This window comes from Pezoporus flaviventris, unplaced genomic scaffold, assembly GCF_033815535.1.
Source record: "Pezoporus flaviventris isolate CSIRO_AGI_PZ_B2104156 unplaced genomic scaffold, CSIRO_AGI_Pfla_v1 ptg000148l, whole genome shotgun sequence".
Lineage (NCBI taxonomy): Eukaryota > Metazoa > Chordata > Aves > Psittaciformes > Psittacidae > Pezoporus > Pezoporus flaviventris.
Window position 1 is genome coordinate 929913 of NW_026892696.1, and position 18393 is coordinate 948305.

General features: G+C 55.7%; 4 protein-coding genes across 4 annotated transcripts in view; 3 read left to right on the plus strand and 1 right to left on the minus strand.

Annotated features, from left to right (window-relative positions):
• CASP9 (caspase 9) overlaps positions 1–18393 on the plus strand; it is a 48397-nt gene that overhangs the window by 5727 nt on the left and 24277 nt on the right. The window lies entirely within an intron of this gene.
• Positions 309–2343, minus strand: FAM43B (family with sequence similarity 43 member B). The gene has a single exon (XM_061479351.1). The coding sequence runs from the start codon at positions 1400–1402 to the stop codon at positions 491–493; it is 912 nt and encodes a 303-aa protein (XP_061335335.1). The 5' UTR covers positions 1403–2343; the 3' UTR covers positions 309–490.
• On the plus strand, positions 3420–6133 carry CDA (cytidine deaminase). Its single transcript, XM_061479352.1, has 4 exons — positions 3420–3852; positions 4150–4261; positions 4527–4584; positions 5336–6133. The coding sequence occupies exons 1-4, from the start codon at positions 3690–3692 to the stop codon at positions 5447–5449; spliced, it is 447 nt and encodes a 148-aa protein (XP_061335336.1). The 5' UTR covers positions 3420–3689; the 3' UTR covers positions 5450–6133.
• PINK1 (PTEN induced kinase 1) lies at positions 7286–17337 on the plus strand. The gene is made up of 8 exons (XM_061479319.1): positions 7286–7606; positions 10045–10332; positions 11276–11379; positions 12996–13178; positions 14076–14239; positions 15017–15144; positions 16182–16418; positions 17040–17337. Exons 1-8 carry the CDS (start codon positions 7289–7291, stop codon positions 17313–17315), a joined length of 1698 nt encoding a protein of 565 aa, XP_061335303.1. The 5' UTR covers positions 7286–7288; the 3' UTR covers positions 17316–17337.

An 18393-nucleotide genomic window follows, 5' to 3' on the forward strand; every position in this document is an offset into this window, starting at 1 on the left:
GGAGGTGGGGGCTGTGGGCAAACCCCACTCTGCAGTGGGGGTCCAAGGGGCCACCCCCCCCTTGCAGCCTTGTGCCACCCCCAGCTCTATATAGATATATAGATACATATATAAAAAAGCAAGTTGCCATGGCTACGGCGAGAGCTCTGCCAGCCTTGGTGCTGCAGGGAGGGTGCAGAGAGCGCTGGCTGCCCCCAGCCTGCTTTGGCTCGCCTTTGGAGGGGTAAATTCGGTTTAACCCCCCCATTTTCCTCGGTGCTGAGCTTAACTCTTCCTCTCCCATGGTGCAGGTGAGACACAGGCGCTGCTACACCGCAGAAAACACATGTTGGTTTATTATGGCCGCTGTGGAGGAGGCACGAGAGCAGGTTTGTGTGTGGGAATGGGGGGGTGCATCACACACACACACACACCCCCCCCCCCCCAAGGGCTCTGCCTTGCGAATGAAGCCGCTGTCTTGTCCACATCCATCCCCACGGGAGGTCCAGGTTCAGCCGGTCCCCGCCATGGGGTGTGCGTGGCTCAACACGCCATGGAGGCTGCAGCCCCGCATCTCCCTGGCCAGGCGCAGCACGGCCGCACGCTCAGCGCCGTCCCCCCGCGGTGCCCCGCTGCCGAAGGCCTCATCCTCCTCCTCCTCCAGGATGGAGCTGAGGCGCGGGGCGCAGCGGGTGCGTTCGGCCGGCGGGCGGTAGGGACACTTGGCGTTGAGCAACCGGCGCAGGGGCACCAAGGGCACGATGGCATCGCCCAGGAGCTGCTGCTGGACGTGGCGGAAGTCGTTCTGCCTCTTGAGCCGCTTGAACTCGTTGAAGGCGGACGAGGAGGTCTGGTAGAGGAGCAGGGCCATGGCACGTGCCTTGTCGGCCTTGGACACGAGGACGGCGTGGCACCGCAGCACCACCGCCTTGTTCTTCACTTGATGCCTGTAGACCCAAGCGAACACCTTGGGGTGCCGGCGGTCGGCGGCGCAGTAGGTGATGCGGTGCAGGAGGTACGCGTGGCCTGGCCGCCGGGCCCCCTTCTCGCACGGGCTCATGCGGATGCCTTGAGGTCCCAATGTCAGCTTCATCTTCACCCCGCCAGCTCCCGCGTCGCTCTTCGCCCAGATCTTGCCCACCGCCTCCTCCGTGCAGCCCTCGCCCTTGGCGTGCAGGGTGACGGCGTTGCCCAGGTACCTCACCGTGTACGTCGGGTCCTCTTTGTTCAGCTCCACTTTCTGGCGCTTGCCACGGAAGACGCTGCCCAGTCTCTCCAGCGGGCATTCGGGCAGGAGGTCCGGGCAGGAGCGCAGGAACCCGGCCAGCAGCGCAGCGTAGCTCAGCCCCGGCCCCAGGCTCTTGCTCTTGCACTTACGTTCGTTCTCCACCAGCACAAACTTGCTCCGGCGCCAGGGCAGCATCTCCGCTGTGCCGAGAGTCTCTCCACGCTCCTCCAATCCCGGCCGCAACAGTCCCCACCGACCTGCTTGCAAGCAGAGAGGGTCCCCCCGCAGCCCCCCCCCCCCCCTCCGCACCCCAAATCTGGTTTCTGGGGGGTTGTCCCAGCACCCCCCCACCCGTGTGTGTGTGTGTGTGTGTGTGTGTGTGTCAAGCCCCTACCCCAGCGGCGTGGGATGTGGATGCCGTTATCCCGGTGCCGTCTGCCCAGCGGAGGATGCGGAGACGCTGCTTCCTGCGCCTGCTGGTGGGATCGGCGGTTGCGGGGATGCAGCTCTCCGCGGGCTGCTCCACCTCCCCGCGTCGCCCCGGCCCCGAGGATGCGGGGAAACGCCGGGAAACGTCGGCAAACGTCCCCCTCCTCCCAGTGCGCGCCGCCGGACGCGCGCTCGCTCCGTGCTCGGGTAAGGAAACAGAGATGCTGGGAAATAACCACACTGCTCCCCGCATCCATGCAGCAGCCGGACCCCAGCGCCAGCTCCAGGGGGAAATCAGGGCAGGATGCAGGGGGTGATGTTGGGGAGGGTTGGATGTCAGCTTCTGGCCCTGGTATGAGGAAAGAGGGGGGGTTCTCCCCAGACCTGAGCGTTGCACAAGGGGTTTGCAGATCCTGAAGATTTGCTGGCATTTTTTCCTCCAGAAACCTCATTTTTTACCCCATTATACCCTAGCCAGCCAGACCTCCTCGCTGTTCCTCTTGGACCGAGCTTTTGGCTTTTCACTTGTTGCTTTTCACTCCATCTGAGGCCTTGGGACAGTTTTTCTCTGGAGAAAATGAAATGTTGGCCCACAGCACAGCCTAGGGGGGCTTTTGGGGGAGCTGTGTGGGGTTACCTGTGAGATTTCAACCCTACTGTGGAGCCTGAGGCTGTTCAGGGTTCAGCTCTTAGCTCAAACCCTGTTTTCTACCTATGGGGCTTCTTGTGGATGCAGCATGGAGACCCCTGGGCTTGGAGACACGCAAAGAATCCTTGGGATTGACACATGGGGAGGAGAAAGGGATAAACCAACAGGTTTAGTCCAGTTTAGTCTAGGTTTCCTTTTCCCTCCCAGGTTTTGGGGGCATCACACCACATGATGGGGCACAAGAGCATCTGTGGCCCATTTCAGTTGGGAAAACAACCAGGATTTGCACTTGGAAAGCTGAAAATAAGGCTCTGCACTGATTCAGGGCTGCCAAATCCTCTTCTAGCTGCCTGTTGCCTACCCTTGCAAGTAGCTAACTGTTGTCATTAGGTTTCAGGTTGAAGAGTGTGCAGAAGGTGGGTTGTACCGTTATCCCATGGAACAATACTGATCTCAGTGTCCCAGATTTGATTTCTTGGGGTTCCTGTGTCCTCTCACTGTCCCACACTCCATTCTCAGCTCAAGGCATTTGTACCACACCAGAGACTGCTGCCAATTCAGTTTCATGTCCCAGCCTGTCGTGGCTTGTCAACAGCAACCCAGCACCAAGATTTGCTCCCAAAACCGTCAGGGAAGGTCAAAATCCTCCCCAAATCCAGCAAACTGGACAAAACCTGCAGTAATAAATCAGTGAGGGCTGGAATACCCATTTGTGCAGCCAGAAAATGGGGCAAGAAGCTCCTCCAGCAAGGGAGAGGAAGAGATATCTTTAATTAAAGAGCAATTTGCTGATCAGCCCAGCATCCTGGGAGCGCTTTACCCCACAGGGGCTGATTCCCATGGAAGCACCAGCAGAACTGGGGCTGAGGGTATCCCAAAATGGGTTTTATCAGCTCTACCTTCAGCCAGCTTTCCCTGCTGCCTGGTAGTGGTAGTTAAAAGAAGTGGGAATACGTGGTATATATATATATATATATATATATATATATATTCCTTCTGTTTTCTATTGAATGAATATATTTCTTTTGATCTCACCAATCAGGACCTGTTGTTTCTTCTCCCCCAGGGGTGATTTAATGACAATTTCGCTGTGAAGCAGCACAACCAGTTTTCAACTGGGAATGAAAGGAAAACAACACATTGAGGCAGCGGCAGTGGGAAAACGCTCCTCTGGGATGGAGAAAGGAGGAGGTACGAAAGGGACAAAGTGGAAAGCATGAGGCAGCAGATGGGGCGGGGACAGGGGACACCCTGAGCGTGATGCTTGGGGGGTCAGGGCTGTCCCTAGGGATGCTCCCCATGGTTCACTGCCGGGGCGTTATCCCGGCAGTGCTGCCCAACCTATTTTCCAGGCGAGGAAATATTTAACCACGGCGTCAGCGGGCAGGGCAGGCAGGGGCAGGAATGGAAGGTGACAGGCAGCACCCAGCCCCTGCTGCTCCCCCGACAGAGCACCTACAGCTCCTGCTGCGCCGCAGCCGGGAGGCCAAGAGCTGCGCTTACTGCCCCTACAGCCGGTTCCCGGTGGGCGCCGCGCTGCTCACAGCCAGTGGGGAGATCTTCTCCGGTAAGCTGAGGCTTGTGAACCCCCTCCTTGTGTTTTGGGGTCCCTTTAGCTATGCATGGCGTGTAGAGGGGTTGGTGTGAGGTGCTGCACCTCCCCGAGTGGCCTCTTTGGCAGTCGCCACCCCAGAGTGAGCCAAAGATTGCAGTGCATGGGAAAAGAGGGGAATGTGTTGGGAACAGCCCAGGATGGGGTGTTGCACACTAAAAATGATGGGGTTTTTTTTTGCACATTCACTAATAAACAGCTCACTTGGAGCGTTTTGGGGTGGCTGAGTGGGTGCTGGGGGCTTCCCCACAGGGTGCAACGTGGAGAACGCCTGCTACAGCCTCGGGGTGTGCGCTGAGCGCACTGCCATCCAGAAAGCCATCTCCGAGGGGCACACCAGCTTCAGGGCCATGGCCATTGCCAGGTAAGGGCACAGGGAGGGAGGGGAATGGGGGGGGGTGTGGGGGTGTGGGAAGTGAGAAAACCTTTCATGCACCCAACGGGCAGCTTCTGCTGCAGCGACCCCAGTGTTCTGCTGGGGGGATATAGGTTTCTGCATGGTTATTTTGGAGGAAATGGGGGCAAATGTGCTGTAGCTCTGTATTTTTTGGTGCAGGAAGGTCTTCTGCAGGTGTTCCCCCCCTACCTCTGATCATAAGACTGAGCTCTGTGCCATTCTCCTTTGGCAGTGACATGGGGGACACCTTCATCGTACCTTGTGGTGCCTGCAGACAAGTGATGAGAGAGGTGACAGCGCATGCGGGGGTCTCGTATCTCATCCCCTGACCCAAGGAATCTCCCCCTAAACCACCCCGAGGTGCAAACATGGGGGTTGCAACCCCCTGTCCCCAGCCCCAGGCTCCTGAAACTGCACATTCCTCTGGGAAAAGGGTTTTCCTCCCTGTCCCTTGGGAGCGGGTGCCCAGGGTAATCCATTAACTCACCCTTCCCAGTTGGTTTATTCCTGCTGGGAGATCCACGTGCAGAGTTTAGCTCCGGAGCTGTTGCCATGACTTTGGCAAGCCTGAAAATGAGGGTTTTCCTGCAAAAGCCAAGCTCCAAGTGGAGCCCATCCTACTCTCACCTCACTCCTCCCCGCAGGCACCCCGGCCCCTGCAGCCCATTTTGGGATGGTTAATATTTAATGGGTGGCAGGGCTCAGAGTGAAGACCAGATTCAGCAGGTTTGAAGGAATCAGGGCTCACCCTGAGGGGGAAAACCCACACATTGTGAGCCCAAAATACCCCCTGCGGGAGGTGATGCTGAAAAGCTGACCCAAAACACATGCAATAGAGGGAGATGCTCCCTGTGGAGGTGGCCAAAAAGGCCTCTAGAGCAAGCTGCTCTAGTGAAAGGTGTCCCTGCCCATGGCAGGGGCTGGAACTGGATGAGTTTTAAGGTCCCTTCCAACCCATTCTATGATTCTATGGTTGTTTGGGTAATTTGAAGAAGAAATGGAGGTTTTGCACAGGCTCTTCTCCCCTCTCTTCCCCTCCAGTTTGGCACAGATTGGGATGTCTACCTGACCAAAGCAGACGGCAGCTACATTGTCAAGAGGCTGGAGGAGCTGCTGCCGCTCTCCTTCGGCCCTGAGGACCTGAAGAAGGTGTGAGCAGTGTGGCTGCAGCAGCCGTGGCTCTTTGGCAGCAGGGGAGGATGGTTTTTCCCCAATTGCCTGGTGTGTAAGCAGCTTTTTGGGGACAATGCGGTGGGAAATGCATTTACAGTGTTAAATTAACCATTCCTCTCATCTTCTGATTCAGCACTGAACAAGTGAAATCAAGCTGTAGAAATACCCTGTTATTAGGAAAGAAAAGTGTCCAGGTACTGCTGCAGGTGAGGGGGTAGTTCACAGACAGAGAAGAGTTTGATGCACAGCTCAGGCTTGGGCTTGTTGGTACAGAAACCACTCCTAAATTGTGCAAAGTCATTGTAGCGGAAAAATGCTGAATGTTTCAGCTCCAAAGGAGAAGGGAAAGCAAAAAGGAAAGGCTCCATCAACCCTGGCAGTTATTAATAAGCCAGTTCAGATTAGGTGACATGCTGGAACTGGTTATCACACTGAGTGTGTCCTTTGCTCGCTTCTCTCCAGCTTGTTTTCTTTGCCTTTATTCAGTTGTGGGAATGAAGAGGGAAAGGAGGTTTTGAGGGCTTTGGGAGGGTTTTCCATCTCCAGACTAATGCTGTTTTCTGATTGTACTATTAATTGAATCATGCACAGTGACAAATGAATGTGTTACGGCTCCCAGCCAGCACTCTGCCCATGCCCAAGTGAAATAAAAGCAGTCCTGGTTTATCTCCTGTGGTTGCAACCAATGGTGAATCACAGGGCAGGGGAAACGGGTGCCTTGGCAGAGCAGGAGGGTGCTGGTGCTGCAGGCAGGACATGGCCAGGACACTGCATGGCCCAGTGTGGCCAGGCCAATGCTGTCCACACAGCCAAGGCCCTCCTGCCCTCCCCTGCATGGACCATGCCCAGCTCTGACCTGGGATATGAGGGTGCTGAGGTGCTGGCACAGGGTGCCCAGAGAAGCTGTGGCTGCCCCATCCCTGGCAGTGTTCAAGGCCAGGTTGGACACAGGGGCTTGGAGCAAGCTGCTCTAGTGGAAGGGGTCCCTGCCCGTGGCAGGGGTTGGAGCTGGATGAGCTTTAAGGTCCCTTCCAACACAAACCACTGTGATTCTATGTGCCCAGCCTTGCACCGGGCTCTGCCCAGGGCAGGGCTCTGCTCCGTGATGTCCTGTGCACCGGGCTGTGCTCAAGCTGTGCCCGGGGCAGTGCTGTGCTCCTTGCCCTGCCGAGCACCGGGCTGTGCCGAGCACAAGGCACACCCAGCTTGTCCTGGATGCACCAGGCTGCAATCGGCTCCGCGCCCTGCCGGGCCCGGGCTGTGCCCAGGAGAGTGTGCAGGTGGTGCCCTGCTCTGTGCCCCTCTCCATGTCCTGCTCCATGCCCCACTCTATCCTGCTCCATGCCCTGCTCCATGTCCCTCTCCATCCTGCTCCATGCCCCGCTCCATCCTGCTCTGTGCCCCTCTCCATGTCCTGCTCCATGCCCCACTCTATCCTGCTCCATGCCCTGCTCCATGTCCCTCTCCATCCTGCTCCATGCCCCGCTCCATCCTGCTCTGTGCCCCTCTCCATGTCCTGCTCCATGCCCCACTCTATCCTGCTCCATGCCCCTCTCCATCCTGCTCCATGCCCCGCTCCATCCTGCTCCATGCCCTGCTCTATCCCGCCCCTCGCCCCGCCCCCTCGCCCCGCCCCCTCGCCCCGCCCCCTCGCCCCGCCCCTCGCCCCGCCCCTCGCCCCGCCCCTCGCCCCGCCCCTCGCCCCGCCCCTCGCCCCGCCCCTCGCCCCGCCCCTCGCCCCGCCCCTCGCCCCGCCCCTCGCCCCGCCCCTCGCCCCGCCCCTCGCCCCGCCCTCGCCCGGCCCCTCTCAGTGCCGCAGCCATGGCGGTTCGGCTCCTCTTAGCCCGCGCCCTGCGGCTGTTCCCTCGCTGCCGCCTGCGCTGCGCCCCACGCCCGGACCCGCGCCCCGAGCCCCGCTCCGTTCCGTCCCCATCCCCATCCCCGTCCCCGTGGCGGCCGTGGCTGTCCTGGCTCCCCGCCGCCCGCCGCCTGCTGCTGCCCGGCCCGGCCCGCGGGCTGGCGGGCGCGGCGCTGCGGGGCCGCGGCGGGGCCTGCCTGGCGCTGGCCATGGCGCTGGGGCTGGTGGAGCCGCGTCTGGAGGAGCAGCGGCGGGCAGAGGCGGCCTGCAGGCACATCCAGGTGCGGGGAGCAGGGGCTGCGCGGCCCGGAGCGGAGCACAGTGGGGGCAGTGGGGGGCAGCGCTGTGGGGAGCCCCATAGACACCCCTCATGGAGGGCAATGGGGGTCGGCGCTGTGGGGGGTCCCACAGACACCCCTCATGGAGGGCAATGGGGGGCAGTGCTGTGGGGAGCCCCACAGACACCCCTCATGGAGGGCAATGGGGGTCAGTGCTGGGGGGGGGTCCCACAGACACCCCTCATGGAGGGCAGTGGGGGGGCAGCACTGTGGGGAGCCCCATAGACACCCCTCATGGAGGGCAATGGGGGCAGTGCTGTGGGGAGCCCCACAGACACCCCTCATGGAGGGCAATGGGGGCAGTGCTGTGGGGAGCCCCACAGACACCCCTCATGGAGGGCAATGGGGGCAGTGCTGTGGGGAGCCCCATAGACACCCCTCATGGAGGGCAATGGGGGCAGTGCTGTGGGGAGCCCCACAGACACCCCTCATGGAGGGCAATGGGGGCAGTGCTGTGGGGAGCCCCATAGACACCCCTCATGGAGGGCAATGGGGGCAGTGCTGTGGGGAGCCCCACAGACACCCCTCATGGAGGGCAATGGGGGCAGTGCTGTGGGGAGCCCCACAGACACCCCTCATGGAGGGCAATGGGGGGTCAGTGCTGTGGGGAGCCCCAAAGACACCCCTCATGGAGGGCAATGGGGGCAGTGCTGTGGGGGGTCCCACAGACACCCCTCATGGAGGGCAATGGGGGCAGTGCTGTGGGGAGCCCCACAGACACCCCTCATGGAGGGCAATGGGGGTCAGTGCTGTGGGGGGTCCCACAGACACCCCTCATAGAGGGCAATGGGGGGGCAGCACTGTGGGGAGCCCCACAGACACCCCTCATGGAGGGCAATGGGGGGCAATGCTGTGGGGGGGTCCCACAGACACCCCTCATGGAGGGCAATGGGGGGCAGTGCTGTGGGGAGCCCCACAGACACCCCTCATGGAGGGCAATGGGGGGCAGTGCTGTGGGGAGCCCCACAGACACCCTTCATGGAGGGCAATGGGGGCAGTGCTGTGGGGGGTCCCACAGACACCCCTCATGGAGGGCAGTGGGGGGGCAGCACTGTGGGGAGCCCCACAGACACCCCTCATGGAGGGCAATGGGGGTCAGTGCTGTGGGGAGCCCCACAGACACCCCTCATGGAGGGCAGTGAGGGGCAGCGCTGTGGGGGGTCCCACAGACACCCCTCATGGAGGGCAATGGGGGTCAGTGCTGTGGGGAGCCCCACAGACACCCCTCATGGAGGGCAATGGGGGTCAGTGCTGTGGGGAGCCCCACAGACACCCCTCATGGAGGGCAATGGGGGTCAGTGCTGTGGGGAGCCCCACAGACACCCCTCATGGAGGGCAATGGGGGGGTCAACGCTTTGGGGAGCCCCACAGACGCCCCATAAACCAGGGTACCTGGAAAACCTCCCTGTCAGCAGCACTAAAGGTGGTGCTGGAGGATCCTCACTGTGGGGACCCACTTGCTCCCTGTCCCCCACAAAGGGAGGGAGTCCTGGCCCTGGTGATGGATGTCTCGTGTCCCAGAGGCTGGTGCTGAGCCCTCAGGTTTGTCCCCTCTTCCTGAGGCAGGCGGTGCTGGCAGGGCACCAGGACGGATGATGCTGATCAGATTTCATGGGTAAAAATAGACCTTTGGTGCTGGGAGCCAGCGCTCACTGCTAGCCAGGGACCAGCACGTTCCTGCTGAGGATCTGCCTCTCCCTCAGGTTTCCCAGGATGCTTTCCCTCCCCTGCCCCTGCTGGGCAGTTACATTTGCTGTCTTCCCCTTCCACTGCCCCTCCTGGGGCACATTCCTCAGCCAGCCACTGCAGGTGACAGCTCTGGCACCACCAGACCTGTAGGGCTGTGACTGCTCTGTGCTCTCCTGTGCTTTGTTCTCTCACATCTTCTTGTGCCCATCCCATCCCTGGCAGTGCTCAAGGCCAGGTTGGACACAGGGGTTTGGAGCAAGCTGCTCTAGTGGAAGGGGTCCCTGCCTGTGGCAGGGGGATGGACCTGGATGAGCTTTGAGGTCCCTTCCAACCCAAACTGTTCCATGATTCCATGATTTAGGCTTGCCTCTACCAAACATATTTATATGCTAGATTAGGAGGTGAATTCTCCTCCCATTCCTCCTTTTCCTGTGCATCCTCAGCACCCTTGGAAAGGGCACCTTTGGTAAAGACTGTTTTAGGGGTTGTTTCAGACAAAAATACATGGTCTGCTCATTATTTTCTCTCTGGTTACAGTGATTTGAACCTCATGATTAGAGCCTGATAATGGCTTTGCAGGTTTGTCCAACCCAACAGGATGCAAGATACTGCTTCACCAGCAGGAGAGTTCCCCTTCCCTAGGGGTTCTTGAATAACCAAGCAGGGTTTTTATCATTTCTTCCTCCCCTCAGACCGTGTTTGTTGGGAAGAACAAGCCACAGAAAGATCCCCTGAGCTGCTTCCGCTGGCAGGGCTTCAAGCTGGAGGAATATCTCATCGGCCAGCCCATCGGGAAGGGCTGCAGCGCCGCCGTGTATGAAGCAGCTATTCCTTTCTCCCACCGTGGTCAGGGCTGTGTGGAGAGCGGGCGCCTCGCAGGGCATGGCTCAGCTTCACAGGCACCAGAAGAGGAGCCCGTAGTGAAACGCCAACCGAAGGAGGCTTTTCCATTAGCCATCAAAATGATGTGGAACATTTCGGTAAGGAGTCGGTGCCTCGTCTGTCACTGGGGAAGTCTGGAACGTTTAACGCTGAAGTGTTGAAAGTGCTAATTATGTAGTGCACGATGAGCATGTCAAAACAAAGCTGTTGATAAGTGACGCTGGAGAGTCCATTGTGGTGAGCAATCCCAGAGCAGGGTAATTAAGCATTCATCATTCCTCTGGGATCAGCATCGAGAGCTGCTGCTGGTGGAGTTGTTGGTTATGGAGGTGATGGATTTGGGAGGAAGCTTTTCTGGAGCTGGCTGTAATGGTAAGGGGTAAGGTTGGGAAAGCCACTGCTGCCACTGCTTCAGGAATCAGTGTCCTTGTCGTTGTCAGGACAGAGAGAGGTTTTTCTTCTGCCAAGTGCAGCTGAGTGAGGCTGTAGTCAGGGCGTGGGTCAGTAACCTGCACGCTGGCTCCCTTGGCCATGAAGTGGGTGCATGAGATCTGTGCTCACGTTTCCCAGCCCGCGTGGCTCTGGTGATCCAGCTCCTCAGTGTGGCTGTTCCCCATTTCACAAGCTCCATGTGGCTTTTCCCATGGGAGAGGTTTCACAGCACTTGATGCGACAATTCTAAGAGAGTCTTCCAAAACACCAATGTTTGCAGTCCCTTGGGCTCCAAAAGTGCCCTGGCATTTAGCTGTGGGCTTTTCAGTCAGGTTTTGAAGCTAAAAGTGAGCGTTAGCATGCAGCTAACAGCCAAGGATGCATTCGAAGAGACAGCTGGATTTCTTCACACAAGTAAAGGCTTTGCCACATTCCTTGGTAAATGCTTTAAGCAGTTAGTTGCCTTCCCTGATTGCGAAGTAGGGCAGTCCCTTCAGTCTCATCTAACTGCAGATACAGCACCAGCATCAGGATTGTCTGCTTTCTGTCTCTATTGAGTCTGGGTGGTTTTAGAGCTTAAACCAGTGTGATGTGTAATTGCTGTTGCAGGCTGGTTCCTCAAGCGAAGCCATCCTTGATGCTATGGGCCGAGAGCTTGTTCCAGCCACAGGGGTTGCCTTAGCTGGAGAGTACGGAGCCATCCCTGGCCGCAGGTACAGTGGCTATGGAAAAGGCAGATGGTGACATGCTAGTTCATTTTGCAGCACATCTGTGGTGTTAAGATGGCCACAGGTTTCTAGAATAGCTCCTGAAAGTAGATAAACCCAAAGGGTTATGGTTGGGCTTGATGATCTTAAAGGGCTTTTTCAATCTTGACAGCACCTCAAACATCACTCAGGAATGGGGCTGCCTCGGGGCTTTTCCTCTGGTGTGCCTGTCTCCAGCAGAGTTAGGAAACCACACACAGCAGTTCTGCTGTTCAAATAGTGATTTAGCACAGCCCTCTTTACTCTGAGGAGCAGACTGTGGCACGGTGTGTGGTGTGTGGGGAGTACTTACAGTTAAAGTACACTGGCTTGGGTGATGTAGTCCAGGAGGGTGTTGGGCAGGTGTGCCAATAACTGGGGACCAACAGGGGACCTGCCAGTGGTCTGATGGGTGACTGGGGCCAGACACTACCGTGCCCTGTGCTTCAGTTTCTCCATATGCAAAGTGCATATTAAGCATCAAACCATTGACTGTATTACTTTAGAAGTGGTTTGCTTGTAAAATGTGTGCTGGGCAGGAAGGCTGAAACTTGTAGCGCAGGGAAGGTGGTGAGGAAGAAGGTGGGAAATGAGTCTGCTCTCTCTTTCACCTGGATGAGAAGCGAGCAGGCAGCATGAAGGTGGGAAACTGCACAGAAGCTTTTAAATGACCCCGAGTTAGCTGTCTGCTTGTTCAAAAATGCATCTTTGTGTTCAGTGAGAAACAGTGGAGTCCTCAGTCCAGATTGTCCCATTTACATTTCAAATCCATCTCAGCTGCCAACACGTCAGTGGCACGGCGCTAGCTGAGAACACCACAGAGCAGCCAAAGGGCTGTTTGACATTCAGGGAACAAGAGGGGAGAGGGATCTGTTTTGCAGACACAGATAGGTAATCTGCCTTTCATTGTAGTGGGTGCTTCCTGCCTGTGCCATAGAATAGTCTGAATTGATAATGCCCAATGTAAAGCTGACCTTTATTTGATATCTACTAAAGTAATTGTGCTGATTTTTCTTCTCTGAAGCTGTTGTTGTAGTTCTTTTTGAAGCAGGAAGCAGCTCTGCCTTTATTAGCAGCATGGAAGGGCTGCTAGGGTTTGAGTAAAATGAAAGGCTGCATGGTAAGTAAGGGTTAGTTTGCAGCACTGGTAAAGCACCACTGTTTCCCATTTGGCCTTTGTATATAGGGAAATCCAGTTATGGCAGAGCCCTACTAACAGCCACCAGTGGTGCTGGGACCTGCCCACTGCTGTGGTGGATCTGCTTTGCATCAGCATGGGAAACCAGTTAGGAAATGGGCCGTGAGGGCAGGGAGGTTCCTGTCCCTGTTGTTTCTGAGTGGTTTCCAGGATGTGAACCTTTGAGTATGTGCTTAATGTGCAGTCCTGTAATCTGCACTGGGCAGCCCTAATGCTCTCTCTAAGAAGGATTTCAGTGCAGAATAAACATGTTTGCACACTACTTTGGAGCTCTTTGATGGGGAGGATGGGACTTGTTAATGAAAAGTAATTGCAGAAACAGCAGAGCTGTGTCTGATAAATCAGAGCTGACTGGGAGACCGATGGTATCTGCACTTGTGCACAGGAAACCCATCCTTGGAAGGAAGAAGTTGCAACCTCATCCCAATATAATCCAGGTGATCCGAGCATTCACCTCCTCTGTCCCTTTGCTGCCTGGAGCCTTTGCAGACTATCCTGATGTTCTTCCATTAAGCCTGAATCCCAGAGGGATCGGTCACAGCCGCACGCTCTTCCTGGTGATGAAGAAGTAGGTACAGAGCAGCTTGTTAATGTGACTCAGGCTTTTTGTGAGACTCTCTGTTCTGCTGCTGCTGCATGGGTCCTTGCAAAAGGTTGCTCTGGGCTGCTGCCAAAAAGCAGAGTGCTCTTGGAAACACCTCCTGTGACCTGTTCCAAGTCCTTGAGATGTGAACTCCTGTTCGACAATGAAAACAAGCTGTTCTTTTTGATAATCACCCCAAATTAAAGTGAGAAATGTGCAGCCTGTCCCCATTTGTCTGCCCTTCTGAGGCTGAATTTCACCCCTGGTCTGAACACACCACTAGAGACAGAGCAGAATCATTGATGAGATTTATGAGTGCTCTGTGGCTTGGCTTTCTCTGTTGGGTTTTGGTTTTGAATAGGTATTGCAGTGGCATGACCTAAAAGCACCTTCTGTTTCCCACTCTTGTTCTGCTGTGTCTGGAGAAGCACTCTGTCCTCTCTGTTCCGTGTTCTTTCTCCCGATGCATTTTGCTCATACAAGCTGCATTATCAATCTGCCTCCTCTTTCATGTGGAAGAGAACACCACTGCATAAAAACCTGCAAGAGTGACCACTGTGTACCCCGAGTCCCTGTTCAAGAGGCTCCTTTTATTCATGGCTGTTGAGCTCGGTGGTGGGTGTTGGTGCAAAACAGAGGGTTTAAGAGCAGCAGGCAGGGGGTTGGAACTGAATGATCTTAAGTTGCTTTCCAACCCTAACTGTTCTATGATTCTGTGACAGGGATGTGGTGTCAGGGTGATGCTGGGAGGTGGGAAGGCATTGTGGAGGTCAGCAGGAATTTGGCCCATATAAGTGCTGTATTCCCAGCCAGTCAGCACTCAAGACTACAAGCTGTAAGCTTCCAGGATGCTAATTCCAAGCTTTTCCTTGTTCTCACTAGTTATCCCTGCACTCTGCGCCAGTATCTGGAGGAGAACAGCCCAGATGTTTGTCTCTCCACGATGATGATTTTACAGCTCTTGGAAGGTGTGGACCATCTTGTTCGCCATGGAATAGCACACAGAGACCTGAAGTCTGACAACATCCTGGTTGAATTTGATTCTGGTATGTAGTCAAATGCCAGCAAAGTCAGGCACAGAACTGCTGTATTTGTGAAGGTGTTCAGGGACGTTCTACCCAGGTTTGGGGGAAGAACAAGCATCAAACCCTTTGAAGAGTCTCAGGTTTGGTTTTTAGCTTACTGCTTGCTGTCACTGCAGCACTGGGGACCTCGTTGATAGATGACTGTCTGTGCCTCAGGTTTTGGATCATTAAAACAGGCTTGAAAGGAACGTTGTGCTATAATCAGGTGGAGAGATGCAGCATATTGCTGAGGTGATCCACTTCACAACACAGTGAACCAGCAGATGGGTGTAGAGTAACAGTGCATTTGTGATGCTGAAGATGCCTTTGCTCAGGCTCTTGACTCTCGCTAGCTGAATCACACAGGGCAAAGCTTAAAATCTCACCTCATGGTGACGTTATGGGATGGTGGGACATGGGATGGAAGGGAAAGGGACCAGCAGTGTCAAAGTCAAAAGCAGCTGGAGAGGGACTTTTCATCAGGGACCGTAGTGATAGGACAAGGGGTGATGGGTTCAAACTGACAGAGGGGAGGTTCAGGCTGGAGATATGGCACAAATTCTTCCCTGTGAGGGTGCTGAGGCGCTGGCACAGGGTGCCCAGAGAAGCTGTGGCTGCCCCATCCCTGGCAGTGTTCAAGGCCAGGTTGGACACAGGGGTTGGAGCAAGCTGCTCTTTTAAAGGTGTCCCTGCCTGTGGCAGGTACCACCATGTCCTCCCAAAACAGATGCTGACTCTGCTCCCCTGTGTCATTTGCAGCTGGCTGCCCCTGGCTGGTGATCACAGACTTTGGTTGCTGTTTGGCAGATGAAAACATCGGCTTGAGACTGCCTTTCACCAGCTCTTACGTGGATCGGGGCGGCAACGGCTGTCTTATGGCACCCGAGGTACATCCCCCTTGGAGCAGTGGTTTGTGTTGTTGCTTGTCCTGCTGTCAGGATGGAAAGCTCCAGCCTGTGGTGCAGGCTGTGACTGGAACTTGAAAAAGGGTGGGATTAAGTCTAAAAGGGCAGAGGGGACGCATGCACATTGCTTTGCTGGGGTTTGTCCCTGAGCCTTCCCCTGTGTGTGCACACCAATGCTCTCTGGTGTGTTCCCATGATACCTCCTGAAAGCCTCTCCTGTCAGATCGATTTTATGCCTGTTCCTCCTTATTGACATAACTTGGTCATGCAAGGATAACCTCATGCTGGTTACTGCATAGCTAATGTCACCCACGGCGAGCAGCATCCCCTTGGGCAGCGTAGGAGGTCTGTGTCTTGAGTTATGCTTGCTAAACTTCTCTGCATTAAGGAAGGAGGTCCTCTTCAGACCCGTGCTGAGCAGTTGTGGATCTGACACCTTGAACTCTAAGGTGTGAAACGTAACCACTGTTAGAAGCAGAATTGACCTGTCCCACAGAAAGTTTGCTTTTTGCTCAGGGCCTTTCCTGTGTAGCTGCTGAAGAAGTTTATGCAGATAAACTCCTTGTGTTGCAGCAGTAGTTTTTGGGTGAAGTTCAGGTGGTTGTGAACTTATTTATTGTTGTCTTTGTTCTCTGATAGTGACCCTAAGAAAAGCTAAGACACCCTTAACTGTCTGCTTAACCTGCTCTTGCTTAGGTGCTGGTGCAGTTCATCTGCCTGTCGCCTGCCTGTCTGAAATCCCAGGGTGAAACAGCCCTTGGGAATGCTGGTCAGGAGCGATGACTGAAGCCTTGGTGCAGTGGCCAGATTCCTCCCAGTGTCCCCGTAGTCTGAGCAATGCCAAAGGCTGTGGGCATGCCTAAAGGAATATTTAGACCAGAGATTTAGATGAAAACAGCTTTGGGTTCAGTCTCTCTCGGTTTGTTACAGTGGGAATGCTGAGTGAAGCCTTGGAAATCAGTGTTAGCACAGAGCCCACACTAGAGCTGTTTGTCTGAACTCCCCCATCTCTGTGGCAGGTGATCACAGCCTCGCCTGGTCCAGGCACAGTGATCAACTACAGCAAATCTGATGCTTGGGCTGTTGGAGCCATCGCCTATGAAATCCTTGGCCTGGCCAATCCTTTCTATGGCCACGGGGCCTCGGCTCTGGAAAGTAGGAGCTACCATGAAGATCAGCTGCCCAGCCTGCCTGACCATGTGCCCCTCGAGGTGAAGCAAGTGATAAAGATGCTGCTTCGGAGGGATCCCAACAAGGTAAGAAGATGTCTTGAAGACCTCTGTCATCTGACTGTAGATTACTTCACCATGGAGGGCTACAGATTCAGGGGGCTGTAATCCAGATGTCACTGCAGTCTGGGTAACAAGAAAGACAAGCAAAAAGTCTTTGCTGCTGTGCCACTGCACATCAAAGATGTCCCTGAGTAGGTTCAGTGACAGGCCAAGGGGAATGGCTTTAACCTGCCAGAGGGGAGACTGAGATGAGCTCTTAGGCAGAAGCTCTTCCCTGTGAGGGTGCTGAGGCGCTGGCACAGGGTGCCCAGAGAAGCTGTGGCTGCCCCATCCCTGGCAGTGTTCAAGGCCAGGTTGGACACAGGGGCTTGGAGCAAGCTGCTCTAGTGGAAGGGGTCCCTGTCTGTGGCAGGGGTTGGAGCTGGAGGAGCTTTAAGGTCCCTTCCAACCCAAACCAGGCTGTGATTCCAGTGGATTTTTGTGTTGGGGAACTGGTGGGGTCCGTGCAGCTGCCCAATAGACACAAGGAGCTTTTCAATTCATAGGACTGATGCCTTAGAGGAGGCCTGGGGCTCTTTGGGCAGCGTGGGTGTTACATGGGAGCGCAGCAGGAGCAGCTCATCCTCCCTCTCCCTCCTTTTGCAGAGACTCTCTGCCAGGGTTGCTGCCAACGTGCTTCACTTGAGCCTCTGGGGTGAAAGCATCCTGGCCACGCAGGCCCTGAAACCCGACCAGATGGTCACTTGGCTCCTGTGCCAGTCTGCAGCCACCCTGCTCACGGAGGGGCTGGTGGGTAAAAGCCTGGTGGAAACCAAGATGAAGATGTGCTTTCTGGCAAACCTCGAGTATGAAGAGCTCTGGGCAGCTGCATTCCTGCTGCTGGCCTGGAGGAGCCGCTCTGAGTGCAGCACAAGCCCGTGATAAATGGTTCTGTTTGGGCACATGGGAGTCTGTCTTTTCTGCCTGCCTGGAATCCTGCAGCACTCTAGGGAACAAACCTGCAGGCCCGTGTGTAAGACGTTGAGTTTCTCTCCAGCATTAGCACACACTGCTTTTCTGTCCTGCTAGAGGAAATGCCTTTGCTTCATTACTGTCTTGGTGTGAGGCTGTGCAGACCTTGCAGGTGTCCTGAGGTTCGTGGTTGGGGTTGATCACATTTGGGGATTCTGAGTTGACTTCCAAGTTGTGTGTTGAATGAAGAAGAGGGTGTGTGGGGAGGAGGCACTGTCTAACTGCTCTTTCCACTGAAGCATCACAGAGACAATACCTGGAGAAAGCCAAGCCGGCAAAGGGATGTGTGAACTCTGTCCTTAGGGCAAAGGGATATGTGAACTCTGTCCTTAGGGAATCCAGTGGCGCCCTGAGGGTGCTGTTCCTCTGCAGCCACAGATGGCTCTTGCTGTGGAGTGCCAGCCAAAGCCTCCTAGTGAGGTGCTGTCTGGTAACAAGTGTCAGGAATGCTCACTGCAGACAAGAGCACACCATGAAACCCCCCTGGAGTTGTATGTGAAGCGCATTGAGCTCAAACCCCACTGAGGTTTGTGTCTTGACTGGTGTAGCCGAGTCAGGCTGTCAAGGTAGGGATAACACTGCATTAAAATGGGGCTGAGCAGTGGTGCCTGCGTAAAGAACCACAGCGTAACTCTCTTCTGTTTTACTGACCTGGTTTTCAGTGATGTGATACCCTTTGGTTGGGGAGGACACATCAAGGTTTGAACAACAACAGTCACGTTTATGAAGCCATCGTTCTTTTTCATGTCTAGAATGGTGTTCAGAGGAACATGGGCAGGAAGTTATTGCTGCACAATAAACTGGTTTATGCTCCTCTGCTGCATGGAGTCTCTCGGTGTCTGGTGGGTCTGGGCTTTAGGCTGCGGATGCATGGGGACAGCGTAGCCGTGGTTTGGTCCTGCCTTTAAAGGTCATCCAGCTCTTTGTGGTGCTGTCTGTGGAACATGTTCTTTTATCCCCCAAGTGGAGCTTCCTGGAAAGGAATGGA